Here is a 22,209-nt window from a genome sequence, read left to right on the forward strand (position 1 = left end):
TGTAATAAGTATTCTCTTTGTCTGCCCCATGTAGGTAGCCTCACAATCACAACATGAGATCTTGTATACAACGCCGCAATGAGAGAGTGCATCTAATTGATCTTTACCTATTTTAATGAATTGTTTAAGACCATTGCTAATAGAAAAAGCTAATTTCAAGTCACAAGTTCTCGTTATAGATGTAAAATCTCCCGAAATAGTTTTAACGAACGGAATCGTAAAGAAATTCTTATGAACTCTTCCATCATTTGTTTTCTGAGTCTGTTCTATTATCAACGTTTTTATTATTTAATTCTTTATTATGTATTAAAAATTTAAGCTTTTTGTGAATAGTTGTAAATATGAAACTCGAGGGATAGCAATTTTTTAACAAAATATCTATAGCCTTAAGTCAATATGCAAATTACAATCTTCTTAAATTCTCGCAAATAATTCTAATAAACGTTTCAGTCCTATATCTGATCATCTTCCGTAAAACATTTCATGAAAAAAGACTGTTGTCGGAATTAATTTCAAGAGATGTTAGTTTAATAAACTCTTTCAATAAATTACAGGTATTGTATATACTGAAAAAAATGTTTTGCTGATGTAGGTAGATTTCTAGGTGTCACAACAAAAATGTATCGCTATTTTTTGTATTTGCTAAAATATTGTTTGTCACATCTAAAATTTGTAACAGCAACATTCTAGGAATATCTTCTCTTGAAAATTTAGATCTCATTGCCAAATAATAATAATTGCATTGAGTAAATGAGTTTTGATACTGTAGCTAGAACGAGTTATATTTCTTGTGAGAAATATAGCTGCCGATTATAACGGGCGCATTATACAAATTATGTTAGATGTGAGGATCATACCCGCATAGTAAAACAAATCACAGTGATATCATAATGATATTTCTCTGTAACGCTCAAATATGTCATAATGAAATCGTGGTGACATACGAATGTCTGCTTTATCACAGATATAATGTCGCTATGACATCATTGTGATACCCAGGTAGAAATTTCCCTCGATCTTCCCTGAATATATACGGGCCTCGCATGGAAAATATTAGCTTGGAAAATCCAGACTGGTCCTGGCTTTTCGCTATAAATTTTCCACAATTTTTCCCAGGTTTTGGTTAAAAAATATCTATCTGTATTTTTTCCTGGATCTGGCCGGTCAGGGAAAAACTAGTATTTTTATTCTGAACTTTCAGGTTATGGTAATGTTTGTTAAATATTTTACGGCTCAAAATATGTATTATATATTATAGATTCTTTTCATAAAATAAAAACTTATTTTATTTTTATTAATAGAAACCTGATTTTCAAAATAAGTTTAACTCATACAAAATAGTATTATTTTAATACAAAAACTGTCATTTTCAAACCAAAAGACTGTTGTACAAAATAGTTGTTTTAATTTTCTATTACAACGTGATTAAAATAATAGAACATATTTAAATATGAAAAGAATTTTAATTAAAAAAAGACAAATTTAAATATAAAATAAATTTTAAATTAAAAAAACTTAAAGGAAAAGTGACGTAAGTGTCCCCCTTCGATTTTGATGAGCTTCGAATATGTTGTAGAGTAGTTTAAAATAATAGACCGGTGTTTTTTTTCTGCGTTCTCGCACGTTTAGGGGTTGAAACAACCCCTACAAACTAAAGCGGTCTATTTGGTTTTGATCAAATATCATTAAAACTATAAGAAATATAAAAAAATGTTTATAATAAAAGTTATATGGTCTTTTATGGACTTTATAACCGCGTAGCTAGATTTAAAAAAATGTTGTATTTTTTTATTTACCCCTTTGCTTTTATTTTTACTAATTTCAAAATTTTTGTAATGACAAAAGTTGTAACACTTTTTACACTGATTTCAACGATATATAATTTTATCATGTTTCGAAATCACATCTTTCAGAAATGAGCCGTCAATATCACACTATATGCGTCGCGCTGCATAACGTATCGTTTATGCCACATGTGTTGCGCAATAGTATTTTTTATATGATATATATACATACAAGGTGGGGCATTTTAATCGCCCCAGACGGATATCTCGGAAACTAAAAGAGATAAAGAAAAAGTTTTATGTAAAAGTTGTAGGGTTTAAAAAGATCTATTCACTGTTCTTATCAGTTTGAATTTGGGTGACGTCGCCGACAAGGACAAGATCATCTTGAATTTTTTAAATAAAAACACCCATTTTTTATTGCATATTCTTGTAGCTTATCTCGAAAGCTTTTTAAAACACTATAATGAAATATTTTTTTATTGAGTACTTTTGGAGTTATAAGACTTGAAAGTTACAGTATTTTGACACAAAAGACAAAATATTTTGTAAAATATTCAGTTTTCGGTAATCTTACCTTAAGGGGCTACATACACCTAGAGATGTAAAAAATAGGCCTTTTTCACGATTTTTTTTTGAGAAACGTAATGTATGTAATTAATCCTAGTTTTTTTTACTTTAAAGTACGTTGTTACAACATGTTTCAGAATAAATTTGAAATAGAAATATTTGAAAATGGCGGAGATATTGTCCTCGGCACAAGACCATGTTAAAAAAAGATGCTCTGCGGTAACCAATACAGCTCTTACAGGACTTGTCTGAAATAAACCAGACTAGAATTTTCTTAAACTGTATGAAATTATCTAATCTTTATCGTGGCCGATTTTTAAAATATTGATTTTTGACGAAATGGCGGTCGTTTAAATAAACACAGTGATTTTTAGGGTAAAAATCGGTCGTTCTTTTAGCTGCAAAAAAAATAAGGGCTCTAAAAAAAATCCGCCGATGAAGACTTTTTTTGTGTAGATTAAGCCCTTTAAATTTCAAGTAAATCAGTCCAGCTGTTTCCGAGATATTTCGGGTACGCGTTTTGAAAACATGGTTTCGAGAAAAACGCGTTTAAAGTTTGACATTCCGATAAAAACGTTGATACGCACTTAGATCTTTTTCGCTATATCTCCGAGAATTTTCAAGGAATTATTTTGAAACTTGCAGGGGATATTCTCAAGACCATATACTTTTCGAATATGCAAAAAACAAAAAATGCATTTTTTCAAAATTTCTAGGTGTATGTAGCCCCATAATACATTTATGCATATAATGAGATGAATCAATTGGTATAAAAAAAACACATAGCTGCTTTAAAAAAAAAATCATGTAATTTGCAACATGCAACTGTATAAAATAAGTTTTAATTTGATGGAAAGAATCTATAATGTATAATATTTTTATAAATGTAAGATTGATTTTATAACAACTATTATTTCAAATCACAAATCCTCGCAAATTGAATTGCTTCTATGTAATTGGCTATGCAATTGATTATAGATTTCATATTTAATTTTGATATAAATATTTTTTTAAATATTTTTTAGGGTTATTTTTTAGAGGTAAATATTTTTTACACTTTTTGTGGCGTAGCAATTATTTTCTATAAAACACACGAGGGTAGTTCGAAAAGTTCTCGGCCTGACACAGATATGATGTTAGAAGTATCAAACCGCTGTAATTTTTTGCACGTTTTATCCTGCAGGGAGTTACTGTCAAAATTTCAGACAAATGCGTTTATTAGTTTCTTTATTTTGGTCGTGTAAAGCAATCAACTTTTGGTTTTATTTAAAAATGGATAAAATCGAATATAGCGCAGTGATAAAATACTTCGTTTTAAAAGGTTTAACGCCAACAGAAATAAAAAACGAGCTTGATTCAACTTCAGGAGAATCTTCACCGTTATTTTCAACTGTTAAGAAATGGGCTGTTGAATTTAAACGTGGTCGTACGTCCATAAATGACGATGAACGTTCAGGTCGCCCAAAAACCGCTACGACTGACGAAATCATAGAAAAAATCCATAATGCCGTATTGAATGATTGACGAGCAAAAATGCGTAAGCTTGCTAACATTGCAAACATCTCAAATGATCGCATACACAATATCTTACATAAGCATTTGCATATGAAAAAGCTTTCAGCGCGATGGGTGCCGCGTTTGCTAACAGTCGATCAAAAACGCATTCGAATGAACGTTTCTAAAGAGTGTTTGGACATGTTTAAACGCAATCCAACCGATTTTTTGCGGCGCTTGATGAAATATGGATTCACCATTACACGCCAAAAACTAAAACACAGTCGAAGCAATGGGTAGAAGCGGGTGGAAGTGCTCCAAAGAAAGCGAAAACAGTTCCATCAGCCGGAAAGGTGATGGCAACTGTTTTCTGGGATTTTCATGGTATTGTGCTCATCGACTACCTAAAAAAAGGAAAAACCATCAACGGAGAATATTATGCAGCATTATTGGATCAATTGAATGATGCTATTAAGGCTAAACGTCCTCATTTGGCAAAAAGAAAGTGCTTTTCAATCATGACAATGCACCCGCTCACACTTTTCCGATTGCAGTCGCAAAATTGTATGAATTGCGCTTCGAATTGGTTCCGCACGCGCTGTATTCACCAGATTTAGCCCCCAGTAACTTTTTTCTCTTTCCAAACATGAAGAAATGGCTTACTGGAAAAAGATTTGGCTCAAATATCGAAGTAATCGATGAAACTAACGCTTATTTTGAAGGTTTAAAGAAATCATATTATATAGACGGTATAAAAAAGTTAGAATATCGTTGGAATAAGTGTATTGAGTTGAAAGGGAATTATGTTAAAAAATAAAAAATTTTGCCAAAAATCATGTGTTTTCTGTGTCAGGCTGAGAACTTCTCGAACTACCTATATTATTTTTATCATATTTTTTATTATACATTGTATATTATTATATTTAACTTTTAAATGACATTTTTATTTATTTATACGATTTATTTATAATAATTTTTAATTAAATAGAAAGTTCTTTCTTCAGCAGTAAACCGTAACTTTGTTTTTAAATAATTAACTCAAATAGTCCTTATATGGAAAAATATTAATATTTTGCTAAATATCAGCATTTTTATCAAGCATCAACAAAAATAAATATAATGTATATAAACACTAGTACACCATGAAGATATTGAAGATATGATGTTGATTAAATTTATGTCTTTGGTAATCATGATAAATACGATAGTTCGATATGGTTATAATTTAAGTTTGTAAGAGTAAGAGACTAGTATTTAGAAAATGTACAATAGAGTGCAACAAAAAAAGAATTTTTAAATTTTGTTTTGTAACTTGGGGAAAAGTTGTCTCTTACGTGCAGTAAGCTACGTGCAAAAATTAAGCAAAATCAAACATCTTCTCTCACCCTAAAACGATCAAAGTTTTATACAAGGTGTCTCTGAACTCAGTGCCAAAACTGATACAGCGGCTTTAGCACATAAAAACAAGTTGAAAATGCCTAATAAACGTATGTCAGATTCCGAACGGTTTCGAAGTTACGGAGTATGCATTCGTAAAAAAACATGAATTAAAGTAAAAAGTATGTTGTTTAATGTTTTTTATTCTATTTAAAGTTTGGATTTTGGATTTTTTTCTTTAGGGACAAATGAAAGATCTAGTCTACCAGAATGAGATTCAGGATTCAGAACAACTGTGGCAACTGACACTTAATGCTGCTGATGTCATCCGCGAAACTTCAAACGTTTTACAAAAAGTTTGAAACGATTTATTAATTCATGCTAGAAAGTGCGTCGAGGTCGACGGAGGAATTGTCGAGCACCTTTTGTATTACTTTAAATAGAATAAAGAACATTAAACAACATTTACTTAAATTCATGTTTTCTTACAAAAGCAACTTCAATACCCCCTAACTTCGAAGCCGTTCGGAATCTGACATATGTTTATTAGGCATTTTTGACTTGTTTTCATGTGCTAAAGCTGCTATATCAGTTTTGACACTGAGTTCAGAGACACCCTGTATATGTATATATTCTGCACAAAAAAATTATGGCATAGAAAAATTTTGGGCAAAAATTGGTCAACTTTGACGGACGATAACTCTGCGAAAAATCATCGTAGGATCATGACTTTTTTTAAAAATTAAAGTCTGAAATCTCTACTTTAAGATATTATGGCTCGATTTTAAGTTTAATACACCACTGTAACTCCTTAAATCTAAGGGCATTTTTGTCATATTGAAAATTGCAAAGTTTGACGGAATGCATGGACTTGCTAAAATTTTTTGGGTGGATGTTTACAGCGGCATAAAGCTCGAATCATCCCCTTTAATTAAAAAAAAAGCAGGTTGCTGCGATTTTTTTTGCAAAGTTACAGCACTTTAAAGTATATTTTCGAATAAATCTTATATTTGAACATTTATTGGAGACAGTATGTTCTAGCGACTTGTTCTGTTCCATTATTACTAATTTTGCTTATAATAAAGAAGTTATTAATTACGCAATCATAAATAAATAAATAATTGATCAGGACGAGCGTGTATTTTTGTTACGGAAGCAAACAATTCTTATATTCGTATAATTAAACATTTCAATACAAATTTCTATTCTTCATTAAATTAAGCCTCTTTATATGATATAATAATTAATAGAATGAATGCCGGCGGTCGGTGCACGCGGCTCAGCTACGTTTTTTAAAGGAAAGAAAGAAAAGCACGACACATAGGTGTTAGAGCGAACGAGACATCGATAGGGACACCAAGCTGCCCTAACTGTCTCGCTCGCACTTCTTTCATTAGACGGTCGCATGAGGAAGACAGCTATAGGGACACCACTAACTTGACATCACGTCTTGCAATGCTTTCTCTCTCGATCGTCCGATTTGCGCTAAGGATGCAAAATGAAAATATCCCCCACTACTTTTTCCTTTGCTACTCGCTGTGCTCCTTGCTTCAAGCGACACATCAAATACGCGTTTGTGTGAATGCGTGTGACGCCTTCGGTTGTTTCACATACGTATACCGTTGCCGGCGAGGAACACCACGTGCCGATACACTGTTAAGGTCCGTTTATACATATCCGTACCGTATCCGTACCGTGTTCGTACCGTATCCGTACCGTGTCCGTACCGTACACGTCCGTGCACGGATGCTAGATTCGATTCCATATGATTAAATGTAAGTATTTACACTATTCCGTATCCGTGCCGTCCGTGTCCGTACCGGCACCGCAGATGTCGTTGACGACGATATTTTCACGGATCGGACGGCACTGAACGTGCCGGTACTGACAAATGTAAATAGGCTTCAGTGTAGCATTCAGATTTTTGAGTCTCATTTTGTATCAATCTGCGATATCGAGAGCATTCTTTTAAAATTAAGAAATGGATTAAGATAAAATTATTTCAACAAAATTGATAGAATTAGTGCAACAACACATCGAATTATACGATCTTTCCCATCCAAAATATCTTGATGGAATTTATAAAGAAAAACTGTGGCAGAGTATTTCTCAAGAACTTGACCAACCAGGTAATTTTACTCATGATAAATATTATTTTACAAATAAATTTTTATATTTATTAAACATTATTTTATTTGAAGAAAAAATACACAATTCTCTTCAAAAATTTATACATATGTAGGAACGTGTTTTCGCTAGCCGGTTCTCTCCATCTTGTATATTGTTTTCGTATTTTATTATCAATTAAATTGAGTAACACATTAAAAGCATGTTCTGACATTCTAAAATATTGATAAAATTTAGTTGCATCATCAACCAATTCTTTATATAATGTAAAAAATTCATCTTTTGTTTTTCGTTTTGTCCATGCTTTATGAACCCATAAAATCCGTTTTTTTTTTTTTTTTTTTTAAGATTTTTCTTCGTCTAAAATTAATGCTATTACCGCTAATTCGTTTATCGATAGCTCTGCTATGTTCACAGTCAGATGTATGTCTCAAGACTGATGTTTCAAAACATTCACGGATGCGAGCCGGATATGTGTAAATACTCATATCGAATCTTGCCGGTACGGTACGGACACGGTACGGATATGGTACGGATATGTATAAACGGACCTTTGCGTGCCGCAACTTATAGTTTCTTAGATTACTCTGTTTATTCGAACCTTCGAACCTTTTTTATCTTTACTCCTTCTTGATCTTAAACACATGACCCTTCGATAACTGCAACAAACATGGGTTAACCTAAACGCTGTCCCTATGCCTAACGCGTATTTTCTCTTTGATAAAACCGCCTCCTTCCAATAAACATTCCGCCGCTACAATTTTCCTACAGCACCTTAAACGAAGATCATTCTCGCCAGTTTAGTTCTCGATCAAAGCTCAAACCAGCAACACCGAATAAAGACTTTTTCCACAAACGTGTCCCGACTTATTCTAAATAATCTATTACGTAGCTATACGCTCGTAACAGTACGCAGTTTATGCAGCGCAACGTACATACGTTGACAATGTTATTAAGACAGCTCCCAGAGAGCCGATGGAAGAAGTATTGGAGATATTTAACTTTTTTCCAAAGCATGCAATTTACTATGAAAATAGGAGATGATGATTATCTTAATTATTTAGATGTAAAATTGATTGTTGAGAATGACAAGATTGTCTGTGACTGGTACTATAAACCTTCATTTTCAGGAAGATATTTAAATCTTAATTCTCAGCATCCTACAGTACATAAAAAAATTACTATTTTAAACAATAACACTCAAGACAGTGATTCTAAAAATAAAAAATATTTTACAGTGCCGTTTGTTCAGTCTTGGAGAAATTTGTATCCACTACAAAAAAAAACGATTTTAAGATGGCTTATTCACGTACTAATAATTTTAAAAAATTTATCAAAACACATGTTCTTAACCCGAATAACCTTGATATCCAAATTGCGTTTTCGCGTATTCAAATAATAATAACTCTTTCGTATTAATGCCAATGTTTATTGCAGATCCACAAAATAATTGTTTATTATTTATTCACCAACAGTTGAAATCACGCAAACTTTATAATCAGTGATCTCAATTTACGAGATGCGATAACGCCTAAGAACCTTAATGGTCCTGAGTCGCTTGGCAACGCCTTGAGACTGTATTATATGTCCTGAGCCTTCGCAATATTGAGTCGCTTGTAAGAGATCCGAACGTTTTGGAAATTCATTTCATATTTTAAAAATACTGAGAGCGATCACTGCGCGACACCGAATTTATACCCTACTTGATCAATGGCATCAAAGCGCGTGCCGAAAGACTTTGTAATAAACCGACAAATAATACCGAAAAGAAACTCTCTTACAAGTCAACCCACATAGCAAAATTTCATCCTACGGATGTCCGTGGGATGTAATGTAAAGGATTTTCAGATATCCCTGGAATGTCTGTATAAAGCCGTAGGATATCCGTAGGGCATCCGTGGGATATCCGAATGTCCGCTTTTCAGATATCCGTAGGACATCCAAAAATAAATCCCTGGGAGTAGTATAGCAACACGGGTTCTAACCCAGGCATCTGAGGGGGTGCGCGGGTGAAGGGGGGGAGAGGTTGAGGGGGAGGGGGTAATGACGTCATCGTTTTGGAGGGGAGGGGGTAATGACGTCATTGTTTTGGAGGGGAGGGGGTAATGACGTCATCGTTTTGGAGGGGAGGGGGTAATGACGTCATCGTTTTGGAGGAGAGGGGGTAAATTTGGAGTGGAGGGGGAGACGAGGGAGGTGCGGGGGAGAGGGGAAGGTATTGGATTACAGGGGGAAGAGGTTGAGGGGAAGGGGTAATGACGTCATTGTTTTGGAGGGGAGGGGGTAATTACGGAGTGGAAGGGGTGACGAGGGAGGTGAGGGGGAGGTGTGGGGAAGGTATCGGATTACATAAATACCTGGAAGAGATAAGATAAGGATTGTTTATATAAGGATTCCTGGAAGAGATAAGATAAGGATTGTTTATATAAACATGAGTCATATAGAGATAAGGATTGTTTATACAAAGGGTATCGGATTACACTGCGTCAGCACTTTTGGAGTGGAGGGGGTGACGAGGGAGGTGAGGGGGAGGTGCGGGGAAGGTATCGGATTACATAAATTCCTGGAAAAGATAAGGATTGTTTATATAAGCATGAGTCATAGAGAGATAAGGATTGTTTATACAAAAATGATTTATAGTTCCGAGAATTGTTTATATCCTTTGCAGGTTCGTGCAGGTTTTAGCGTGACATCATCGCTATTTTTAGATCATAGGCCCTTAGGCAGCCACTTTTAGGCGCCATGTTGCCAGATTTCAATTTGCGTGACATCATCGATATTTTTAATTAGTGTCGTGTGCGACGAGCGGATATAAAAAGCTCGCGGAAAAAAAATAGGAACCATCAGTTATCCGAAACCATTTGGACAATCACTACATCGCTGCAAAGCTTCATCTGAATTATAGCAACGATGTTTTCTACCGTACAACAGACAACTATGAGTAATCCGGCTGACAAACAGCAAGGTGTGGATGCGAAGAAGCGGAAATTCTCACCCAACGTGTAAGTTGACTCTATTACTATTTACACTTTTAAACTTACTGCTATTGTTACATTTCAAACTTATACAAGCTTTTATCCACAGAAATAAAAGTAATTCGACAAGTATCGATGGAAGCATGATCACGCCTCCCAGAATTTTAGCTAGAAGATACCCGTTGACAAAAACCGGTTATAAATATCTGGATATACAATAAGGGTATATAAGACCCGCGAAGAACGAGTGGTATAACAGTCGAAATGTTCATCGCACTCTCGGATGAACGTGATATTATCAATTTAACAGCAGCGGAGTTAGAATTTGTGCCGAAGGTGATTTTATTAAGCAAGTTTGCTCGGTTCGTGGATCAAGTGTGGGAGAAACTTCCGGAACACGTAAAAGTGGACCCGGAAGTGCAGGGTTACCGTCGGTGCTCGTTGCACTACAACCAGCCGTGGCAGCGCGACCACATCGACGGACCCGCGCCATACGTTAAAGATTGCACTCTGTGCGAATTAGGTAAGAAAAATATCTCTAAAAATAGAAAGTGAGAAATATTCAGCGAGTAGATATTTAGGTGTATTGTAAAATGTTTCAGGATCACCACGATGCGACAGCCGAGGAGTCTCGTTGAACTCACCGGGAAGGTCATAAACCAGAACGTTGCAAGCAGATACCTATTGAGCGATCTACCGCTTCCGGAGAAGTATATTCGACAATTGTATCAGACGTATGGTCGGGATCGCTTCGAAAAATTGTTATCAAAATGTAAGACGCAAGCCGAGTACTTAGGCATCATACAGTTGATGTGTTGTGTCGATACCGACGAAATGTCGGAAATGTTTGTATGCAAATATTGAAATAAAAAATTTTTATATTTAAAATGTAAGTTTTTTTTTTTATCATCATCCCGCTGTAGTAATATAAGAGAACGCGTCGATTGTACCGACTTATCGCGAGTCAAGTTACACCGTTGTAGCGAACCATTTAAATAAACAATTTCAAAAGTTTTATTAAAATAAACTTATTCATATTAAATTGCTATAATTTATAAACATGAGTCATATAGAGATAAGGATTGTTTATACAAAGGGTATCGGATTACACTGCGTCAGCACTTTTGGAGTGGAGGGGGTGACGAGGGAGGTGCGGAGAAGGTATCGGATTACATAAATTCCTGGAAAAGATAAGATAAGGATTGTTTATATAAGCATGAGTCATAGAGAGATAAGGATTGTTTATACAAAAATGATTTATAGTTCCGAGAATTGTTTATATCCTTTGCAAGTTCGTGCAGGTTTTAGCGTGACATCATCGCTATTTTTAGATCATAGGCCCTTAGACAGCCACTTTTAGGCGCCATGTTGCCAGATTTCAATTTGCATGACATCATCGATATTTTTAATTAGTGTCGTGTGCGACGAGCGGGTATAAAAAGCTCGTGAAAAAATATAAATTGTCACAGTTGTTCAAAATAGAGCGCGATCTCACCGTACGAGCAGTGAATATCAAAACGTTGGGAGAGTTTCTCCCATGGGACTACGAGTGCGACGAGTACCTCGATTCTCTGAGGGAAAAATGTCGCAAGAGACAACGAACCGGAGTAGTGAACTCTCTGGTGGCGCAAATTGTGCGTCTGGAGGGTGTGAGGAAGATCATTCAAGAGCGTTTTGTACCCATCGGTGCTGGATACGGCGGATACGAGAAGAAGGGCTACACGTGGAAGGAGATCGAGACGGCGTTTAGGAACCGTGTGCTGACGGGTGCGGTTGTCAATCACGAATACATCGATCCTCGTGAATTTTTGGAAAATATAAAAAATACGGTTATTGAGCGGATCCAGGGTGTCATGATGGAACACAACAGCGTCAAGATTAACACCGCGTTCAACGGGGAATTCATCGCGGGCGACAAGACTGCCGTGAAGACCATCGCCACGAAGAATCAAGAGATATATCCAACATCTGATCTAAACGAGTGGTACACGAAGCATGTGGTTGACGTCATACAGGCATCTCTGGAGGAGTTTCAGGAACGTGATAGCGGATGGGCGTTGTCACGTATCCTGAACCTAACAATCAACGTCAACAAGTTGAATCCTCTGCGCGCGGGATGCAACATCGAGTTACCGCGGAAAATTATGCTGAAAAGGGCGGTGGTCAACGTGAAATCAAACGATAATGCATGCTTCGCGTGGGCAGTCGTCGCCGCTCTATATCCAGCGGAAAAACATCCGGAAAGGACGATAGAATACCCACATTACTCGACGGTGCTCAACCTGTGCGGCATAGAGTTCCCCGTGACGCTTCCGCAAATATCAAAATTTGAGAAACTGAACACCATCTCCGTCAACGTCTTTACCACCCAAGACTCCAAAATCGTCCCTTTGCGCCTCGCCAACGACAAAAAGGAGAAGCATGTCAACCTGCTCTACGTGTGTAAAAACAACGATGCACATTTTGTGTGCATTAAGGATCTGTCTCGGCTAGTGAGCTCGCAACTGAGCAAAGAAAAATGTAAAAAAATACATTTGCGATCGGTAAGTAAAAACACATTTATAGAATAATTCGAAACTTTATTAATCATACAAATTATTACAGGTGTTTACACTATTTTCGGACAATTGAGAAATTATCGGCGCACAGCGTCGACTGCGGGAAAATGAACGATTGCGCCGTCGTTCTCCCCAGCGAGGACGACAAGTGGCTGACGTTCCGCAATTACAACCGGAAGGAGCGGCTCCCGTTTGTTGTATACGCCGATCTCGAATGTACGCTCGAGAAGAAGGATGGACAAGACGGCACCACATACGCCTATCAGCATCACAATGTGTTTAGCGTAGGATATTATGTAAGTTGCACGTACGATAATTCTTTATCCGGGTATAAGTCGTATCGCGGTGAGGATTGCGTGGCGTGGCTCGTCAATGAACTTCACGATTTGGCGCGCCGTGTGAAAACGATCCTCACCACCATCGTCCCCATGGCGGATCTTACGCCGGAGGAATCGGAAAAATTCCGTAGCACCGCGACGTGTCACGTGTGCGAGAAACCGTTTACACCGGATGATACGCGGGTGCACGATCATTGTCATCTTACCGGGCGTTATCGAGGTCCCGCGCACTCGTCGTGCAATTTAAATTACAAAGACTCCCACGTTATCCCGGTGATATTTCACAATTTATCCGGTTACGACGCGCATTTCATCATCAAAGATGTTGCCAATGCTTTCGAAGGCAACATTGATTTACTGCCGCTGACGAAAGAACGTTACATTTCATTCACTAAAAACGTTAAAGATACGGAGGATGAAAATTCCAAAATTTGCGTGAAATTACGATTTATCGATTCATTCAGATTTCTCAGTACAAGTCTTGAAAAATTAGCATCTTATCTGACAATGGACGAATTAAAAATTACACGATCGGAATTTAGCCATTTATCCGCGGAACATTTCAATCTGCTTACTCGGAAAGGTGTGTTTCCCTACGAGTACGTCGACAGCGTCGACAAGCTCCGGGACACAAGCCTGCCATCGCGCGAATCGTTTTACAGCTCGCTCACCGGAGAAACGGTATCCGAGAGCGATTACGCGCACGCGACAAACGTCTGGCAAACCTTTTCGATCGAAGATCTAGGTCAATACAGCGATTTGTATTTGAAAACAGACGTTCTTTTGTTGGCGGATATTTTCGAAAATTTCCGAAACACGTGTATAAAGAGTTACGGTTTAGATCCCGCTCAGTATTACACATTACCGGGGTACACGTGGGACGCTATGTTGAAGTACACGGGCATCAAGTTCGAGTTGCTCACAGACATCGATATGGTGCTGTTTGTCGAGCGCGGTATACGCGGCGGTCTCAGCCAATGCTCCAACCGATACGCCGCCGCCAACAACAAATACATGCCATCCTACGATCCATCGAAACCGTCATCGTACTTAATGTACTTTGATGTAAACAACTTGTACGGGTGGGCAATGTGTCAACCGCTGCCCTACGCCAAATTTCGATGGGTTGACAATGTCGAAAACTTTGACGTAATGTCCGTTGCATCCGATTCGGCTACCGGTTACGTGCTGGAAGTCGATCTCGAGTATCTGGTGAATCTTCACGACGCGCACTCCGACCTGCCGTTCTGCCCGACGCGCGATAAGCCGCCCGGCAAGCGGGAGCCCAAGTTACTCGCAACGCTGTACGATAAGCAGCGTTATATCATTCACTACCGTAATCTGCAGCAATGCGTGCTACATGGCCTGCGAATTGCAAAGATTCACCGCGTACTGCAATTCGCGCAATCTCCATGGCTCCGCGGATACATAGAACTGAATACACAGTTTCGGACACTCGCGAGTAATGAATTCGAGAAAAATTTATACAAATTGATGAACAACGCGGTTTTCGGCAAAACCATGGAGAATGTGCGAAATCATACGGATGTACGGCTCGTTACACAGTGGGAGGGTCGGTACGGAGCGGAGGCTATGATCGCGAAACCGAATTTCCACAGTCGAAGCGTGTTCTCGGAGAATCTAGTCGCCGTAGAGTTGCGAAAACTCGAAGTAAAATTCAACAAGCCGATCTACGTGGGTATGTGTATCCTCGACATATCCAAGACCTGCTTGTACGAGTTTCACTACGAGTACATGGCGCCTCTCTACCGCGACAAGTGTAAAATTATGTATACCGATACCGACAGTCTGATATACTTTCTACAATGCGAGGACGCGTATCGGGATATGAAACGCGATATATCCAAATTCGATACGAGCGACTACTCCGAGAACAACGTTTACGGTATACCGCGCGCCAACAAGAAAGTACCCGGTCTGATGAAAGATGAGAATAACGGCGCGATCATGACGGAATTTGTCGGACTGAGGGCGAAGATGTACGCGTTGAGAGTCACCGGACAAAAAGATACCAAAAAGGTTAAAGGCGTAAAGAAAAATGTAGTCGCTAGAACGATAACGTTCAACGATTACACTCGGTGTCTCAACGACGAAATCGAGCTAACGCGGCGTCAATCGTGCATCCGCTCAAAGATGCACGAGGTGTACACCGTGTCGGAGTCGAAGCTCGCGCTCAGTCCGTACGATGATAAGCGGCACGTCGTATCCGAATCCACCGATACTCTACCATGGGGACATTACAAGATACAATTGTAAATAATGCTTAGTAATTTATATAGTTTAATATTTTATGTATTATTGTCTTTATTAGTTTTAAATGTATATATTGTAACATGTGTAGTAATAAAGAACATCATTGTATATATATGTATAATAGTTTATTATAATGCAATGTAAAATATACATAGTTTATTACAATACATCGTCTTTATTTATCCAAGAGTTGTGCGAATTGTCGAATCCCAACCACTTTACAAACACCTTGTCGTCCTTTCGGCGCAACACCTTCTCCACGAGATAAACGTCGGGTTGTGCGGTCTTGAGCAATTCGTGCTCGTAAAAGCCTCCCGCGACCGGATCTTCGCGATAATCTTTAATCAAATACGTCACAGGATTGGTACGTTGCACCGTGGCGATCTTAAACACCTCCGTCGACCAATTCGGCGTGTATCCTTTCTCGAATACAGTTTTGAATTTGCTCACGCGCACCGGATCACCCACCCTAAATTTCGCCGGCGCGGCAATTTTTATATTACCGTACACGGTGCTCAAGAGCCCCTTTGCGATCTCGGGAGTGACATCGATCGGGCGCATACCGATCGTACGATGTTTACGACCGTTGTATTCCGAGACCAATCGCGGTAAATCGTCGATCCACTTGTACGATCCCGCGAGCGTAAAAAACTTCCACATTTCGTTCTTCAACGTGCGATTGAATCGTTCCACCACCGAAGCCTTCATGACCGAGTATGTCGAATAATGATTGATGCCGTGTTTCTTGACAAGATTTTGGAAATCTCTGTTGTAAAATTCTTTTCCACGGTCGGTCTGCAAGTTTTTCGGAATTCTCTCCCTAAATATCGCGGAAAATGCTTTGGACGTTTCGATTCCACCTTTGGTCTTTAAGGGCACGGCCCACGCGTACTTGCTCAGCACATCGATAACGGTTAGAATGTAGTTGCAGCCGCCGTTGGATCGCGAGTACGGTCTCATCTCGACAATGTCAGCCTGCCACAAATCGTCGTATCCTTTCACGACGACTGGCCGACGCGTAAAGTTTCTTCTCGCCGGTGCGTGGAGCTCGTCCACGAGCGATCTCCTCTCCAGGCTCACCGCTTCCTTCTCGCTCATTGCGATTCGTTCTGTTTCTTCTTCATCGCCTCATCGTAGTATTCGATGAAATTTTTTCTCACAGCTCTACGAAGATTGTGAATCTCTCGCTCGACAAGACTCTTCGTCTCTCGCTCGCGATCGACGAGTTTTCCATCGAGTCGCGCTACACTCTCGTCGAGGAGACCTCTCAGATCGTGAATCTGTCGTTCCAACGCCACGTATCTGGTCTCGATGTAATCGTCGTGGTCTCTCTTCCAGGTCCGCTCGGTATTTTCCGAATCTTCGAGTCTCGAAAGTACTTCTCGCTTAAAATTTTCACAGAGCATACGATTTCGATTCTCACGATCGCTCATAAGCTTGAAGTGATGATCCAGATGCAGCTTGTTGACGGCGTCGGTGTCCGCTTCAGGGTCGGCGAGATGTCTGATCACGCGTGACTTGGCGTTGAAAACCTCACCATCCTTGCAGAGACAATTCTCGCGCACGTAATTCTTCGAGACTTCGCCGCTCTGTCTCGTCACCCTGGCGCTTCCTCCTCCTAACTGTAGTCCGAATTTGTTGATAGACATTCCTGTAGCATCACACGAGCAATACTGGCGATAGTTGAAAAGCTGTGATCAATTTATAATCAGACCAGCTTCGCGCAGTTCCTCGATAATCGAGAGAAATTCGTTGTCGTGCGCGTTGTTTCCCGCCTGACGGGAGGCGTCCAGCAATCGAAGGCGATCCACCAATTCGTTCGGATCATCCCAGTGCACGTAATCGACAGCGTTGTCGGTCACAGTCATGGTCTGTGGTACGTTACACTTGGGTAACGTGCGACCCACACCTCTCCTGTCGAGATGTGCAACACCTCCACCTTTCTTAGATATCAGAGGTGTGATGATATGTTTGTATTTGTATCCTTTGTTTCCCAAAACAGGTAAATGCGCGTTATGACCGCGTCTGTGAGCGTTAGTAGCGAGTAGTATGCTCTTGTACTTTTGTTTGTCAGCCTCCGTACACAGCGTATCGTCGGGAAGTCTTTTGAATATTAATTCAAACAGGCCGGGTGTGCCAGCGTATTTCACACCGTCCACGATCACATTGTCGTCTCTATCAATGTCGAAGGCCTTGTCTCCGAGAAACGTTCCCGCATCGTTGAAGTATACACCGTACACGTTGTCGATCCCTCTCTTCTTGTCACCGCTCAAGAGCTCCCCGATGTACTCTTGGCCCAGCGGACCCATTTGACCGTACAGAGCTTCCCGACCATCGGACGTTTGCATCGTCTGTCTCACGGATGTTACGAAAGACGGGTCCGTGGTTTCGAACACGTTTTCGGTCGGTAAATATGTCGGCGCTTCAAACACCAATTTTTGCGGCTGGAACGAGGAAGTCGAGGCTTGTACCGGTGGCGTCAATGGGGTCTGTATCGGTGTCGTCAACGAGGTACGCTTGATTTTCTTCTTCTTCTCAGAGCTCGACCGCTTTCGTTTGATGTCCGGTTCGTTTTTAATCTCGAGATCGTCAACCGAATCATCGTCACCCTTGATGTTCTCGACGATTCGTTTCAACGGCTCTACGATCGGTTTCAACCGTTTCTCCAATTGCACCTCTTGCTCCACTCTACCCGTCTTCAACGTCCGATGCTTCTTGCGAATCGACTCGCTCGTACGAGCGATTTCCTTCGCGATCTTCTCCCTCTCGTCGATATCTTTCGTGTCGAGCGTCATCGTCAACGTCTCGAGAACGACTAACCATTCCGCGGTACCGCAAACTCGTTAAAACCACGTCTGTAACGTCCATCGTTAATCGCACTATCCTTGTCTATCACTAAAAAACCGTACTTGTGTCGCCAACATGCGTGACACAATGTACCGAAATCTTCGTACGTCATGTCCGTATTCACATGATCGTTGTAGACGTGCTTAAGGTTTGTTCCATCCTGCTTGAATATTACGAGTAAATTCGCGTTGTCGCGCACGAGATGTTTCGGTATTTTTGCATACGTTTGGCACAGATAGAAACAATCGACCTTCGAATGTCGACCCATAGCAAAGTACTCGCGTATCGCATTCTGCTTGTCGCACGCTATATCGTCGAAGACGAATACGGAATTCGGTAACGCCTCGCTGTGCGGTACAATTGTGTTGTTGTCCGAGAACGTAAAGTAGCCGATTTCATCGATCGATCCGAGCAATCTTTCGAGATACCGATACTTTGGTTGATTCAACGATTTCGAGTACACGTACACGTTTTCGAAACGTACACCGTTCGGACTTTCCAGCAGACTAATCATTACATTGGTTTTACCGCAATTCGAGGGACCGCAAATGATACCGCGTATCGTGTTTGGCAGCATTTTACCGTGTCTGCACGCCTTCTCACAAACCCCTTGCCCACTCTTATCATCCATGTTTTTCACACGGATCGTGTACGGTTGTTGTACAAATTTCATTTTTTACCAGACTCTTTCTCATCCTTGTTATTACGCGACGAGTGCGCAGCATCGGATGTCGGAAAGAGCGGTGCTCGGATATTCGTCGCTAGATCTAAAATATCTCTATTTCCATACATGATTCGGACATTATCCTGAAAAAAAAAAAAAAAAAAATATTGTTTCAAACACACGATTAGCGATACACGTTTGCGACAATCACCTCCTTCCGTTCCTTCTTATTATCCCGGTTATTCATTGTACTTTGTCGTCCGACAAACTTTGATATTCTACTGGTTAATGATCGATACGCGCCTCCTATTTATAGGTGAGCGCTGTCGAAACACACCTCAGTTGGAAATATGATTTACACGCGATACGTTAGAATTCGCGCTCTATGAAACGATACAAGGGTGCCGGTTTACTGAACAGTGTGATAAATCGACTACCGTTGGAGCTGCATATACCCGGCTACCAATTTTGCGGGCCGGGGACTCGTCTGCGGAAACGATTTGCGCGAGGGGATCGAGGTATCAATCCGTTGGACGCGGCGTGTCGCGATCACGACATCGCGTACTCGCAAAACCGCGAATCAGCGGACCGCCACGCAGCCGATCGCGTTCTCGCCGATAAAGCGCGGGTGCGGATCACCGCTGCGGACGCGACTCTCGGTGAGAGGGCTGCTGCTACCGCCGTATGGGCTGCTATGAAAGCAAAGACGAAATTGGGGATGGGTATGACAAAGAGAAAGAAGAAGAAGAAGACCAAGAGGAGAACGCTTCCGACGGCGAAACGCGGTGGTATGTTACCGTTGTTACCGCTTTTGGGAGTCATCGGTTCGCTTGCCGGTGGAGCGGCGGGTGTTGCAAAGGCGGTGAACGACTCTAAGGCCGCGCGACGACAACTCGAAGAGACGAAACGTCACAATAAAGCAATGGAAGGACGGGGGATTTATCTCGCTCCGTACAAGCGGGGCAAAGGATTGAAGAGAAAAAAAAAAACGTCGAAAAAACGATAGAGATGCCCACAGGTGCCACCACCAATCTACAGTTGTTACAAATAGCGAAGCGTATGCGAATACCGTATTTCCGAGGTGTCTACATGCGTAACGCTTTACCCGACAAGATACATAAAAATGAGAGCGGTATCGTGAATTTGGACGATGTCGACGGGCCGGGCACGCATTGGGTGGCGTACGCCAAGAGAGGCGATCGCGCCGTATACTTTGACAGCTTTGGCAATTTGCAACCGCCGAAGGAGCTTACACGCTACCTCGGAGACACCGATACAACGATAACGTACAATCGCACGGTCTACCAGACGTACGATCAAACGATCTGCGGACAATTGTGCCTCCTGTTCCTCCAGAAAATAGATATAAAAATCGATCCGCCATCGATCGACATCAGTCGTCGATGGAATCTCGGCAATGTCGCTGACGCTCACTCTAAGCGGTAAAAGCAGCGTTCTCACGGTGGATTATTTTCCACCGATAGACTTGAGCGATGGGGACTACGAGCTCGGCCTAACCACGATGGAGACCTACAACACGATTCCGAACGTGACGGTAGCGAACAATAAATTTTATTTCGACGACAATGACGTAGAAATTACAATTCCCGAAGGATCGTACGAATTGGACGCCATTGCTTCTTATCTGAAACGCGCGATACTGCAAAAACGAGGAAAAAGTGAAGAGCAAGATTATCCATTGTCACTTCGTCCCAACGTTAATACCATGAAGAGTGAAATCATGTGCGCTTTTCGAATAAATTTCGCCAAACCGAATACCATCGGACCGCTGTTTGGATTTTCGACGGGTCGTATACTGGAACCGAGAAAGTTGCACGAATCAGATTCCTCGGTAAACATCGTCAACGTAAACATTATTCGAGTGGAATGCAGCATAACCACGGGTGCGTACGCCAACGACAGGTCGGTGCACACGATACACGAATTTTTACCGAACGTACCTCCGGGATATAAAGTCTCGGAAACACCGGCGCAAATCATTTACCTTCCGGTCATCGCGAGAAGCGTTACCGATATCACCTTGCGTGTGGTGGATCAAGACGGACGATTGATCGATTTTCGCGGAGAGGAGATTACCATCAGACTGCACTTGCGGCGACGTGGTGCGAGGAAATGCTCGTGTTGAACGAACAGCGAGTGATTGAGAGAACAACGAAAATTGGGAAAACATCGCCATTCAAGAGGCTCAGTACGACGAACGTAAACTTTTTAAAATCGTTGGGATTCGTTGTGAGAAACGCTTAAAGAGATGGATATACTCGACATCGCTGACGAGCCCGTCTTCGACGAGCGTATCGTGAAATATGAGATGCACACGTACAATCCGTACGCTAACACGACGTTGGGACACAGCGACGAGATACGAATACCGATACAGCAACAGGATTTGTACACGTTACCGTGTGAGAGTTTTCTCTACGTTGAAGGAAAACTCGTTATGAATCCTACCGGTGAGAATAGAGATAACGTGTGTATAATGGGTAATAATTGTGTCGCGTTCATGTTTGATGAAATGCGATACGAGCTCGACGGAGTTGAAATCGATCGTAACAGAAACGTTGGAATAACGAGCACGATCAAAAACTATGTATCGCTGACGACGGAGAAGAGCAAGACGCTGAAATACGCATCGTGGAATCCGGATGGAAATCCGTTGCTCGATGGAAACTTTAATTTTTGCGTTCCGCTCAATACTCTTTTAGGATTCTGCGAGGACTACAAACGGATTGTAATCAACGCTCGTCACGAACTTGTATTGATACGATCGCGCAACGATAATAATTCTCTCGTTGGACGAGTCGGTACGAATCCGACGATCGAGCTACTCAAGATACAGTGGCGAATGCCTCACGTATCTCTGAGCGAAGTCAACAAGCTATCTCTTCTTCGAACTTTGGAAAGCGGACGATATCTGAGCGTGTGCTTCCGTTCGTGGGATCTGTACGAGTTTCCTCTGCTGCAAAACACGACCAAGCATTCCTGGGCGGTCAAAGCTGCGACGCAATTGGAAAAACCGCGATACGTAATCTTTGCTCTCCAAACCGGTCGAAAAAACGTACTGTCTGAAAACGTTACGCAATTTGACGCTTGTAAACTCACCAATGTGAGACTGCATCTGAATTCAGATTTTTATCCGTACGACGACATGAATTTGGATTTCGACAAGAGTCGATACGCTAT

At 40.7% G+C, this 22,209-nt stretch overlaps 2 protein-coding genes and 1 long non-coding RNA gene across 3 annotated transcripts in view; 2 read left to right on the plus strand and 1 right to left on the minus strand.

The window, feature by feature from the left end:
* The window catches only part of LOC136997621 (uncharacterized), a 33,685-nt gene extending 24,300 nt beyond the window's left edge, over positions 1–9,385 (minus strand). Inside the window, exon 1 of the long non-coding RNA XR_010888273.1 lies at positions 9,142–9,385. This is a non-coding gene — a long non-coding RNA (uncharacterized lncRNA). The remainder of the gene's footprint in view (positions 1–9,141) is intronic.
* A 2,282-nt stretch (positions 9,386–11,667) lies between these two features.
* LOC136996924 (uncharacterized) lies at positions 11,668–13,723 on the plus strand. Its single transcript, XM_067348493.1, has one exon. It carries the CDS (start codon positions 12,181–12,183, stop codon positions 12,895–12,897), a length of 717 nt encoding a protein of 238 aa, XP_067204594.1. The 5' UTR covers positions 11,668–12,180; the 3' UTR covers positions 12,898–13,723.
* Positions 13,724–13,741: 18 nt separating this feature from the next.
* On the plus strand, positions 13,742–15,607 carry LOC136997618 (uncharacterized). The gene has a single exon (XM_067348491.1). It carries the CDS (start codon positions 14,109–14,111, stop codon positions 15,498–15,500), a length of 1,392 nt encoding a protein of 463 aa, XP_067204592.1. The 5' UTR covers positions 13,742–14,108; the 3' UTR covers positions 15,501–15,607.
* Positions 15,608–22,209: the final 6,602 nt, after the last annotated feature.

The sequence above is a fragment of the Linepithema humile genome, chromosome 2, assembly GCF_040581485.1.
Source record: "Linepithema humile isolate Giens D197 chromosome 2, Lhum_UNIL_v1.0, whole genome shotgun sequence".
In the NCBI taxonomy this organism is placed as follows: Eukaryota; Metazoa; Arthropoda; class Insecta; order Hymenoptera; family Formicidae; genus Linepithema; species Linepithema humile.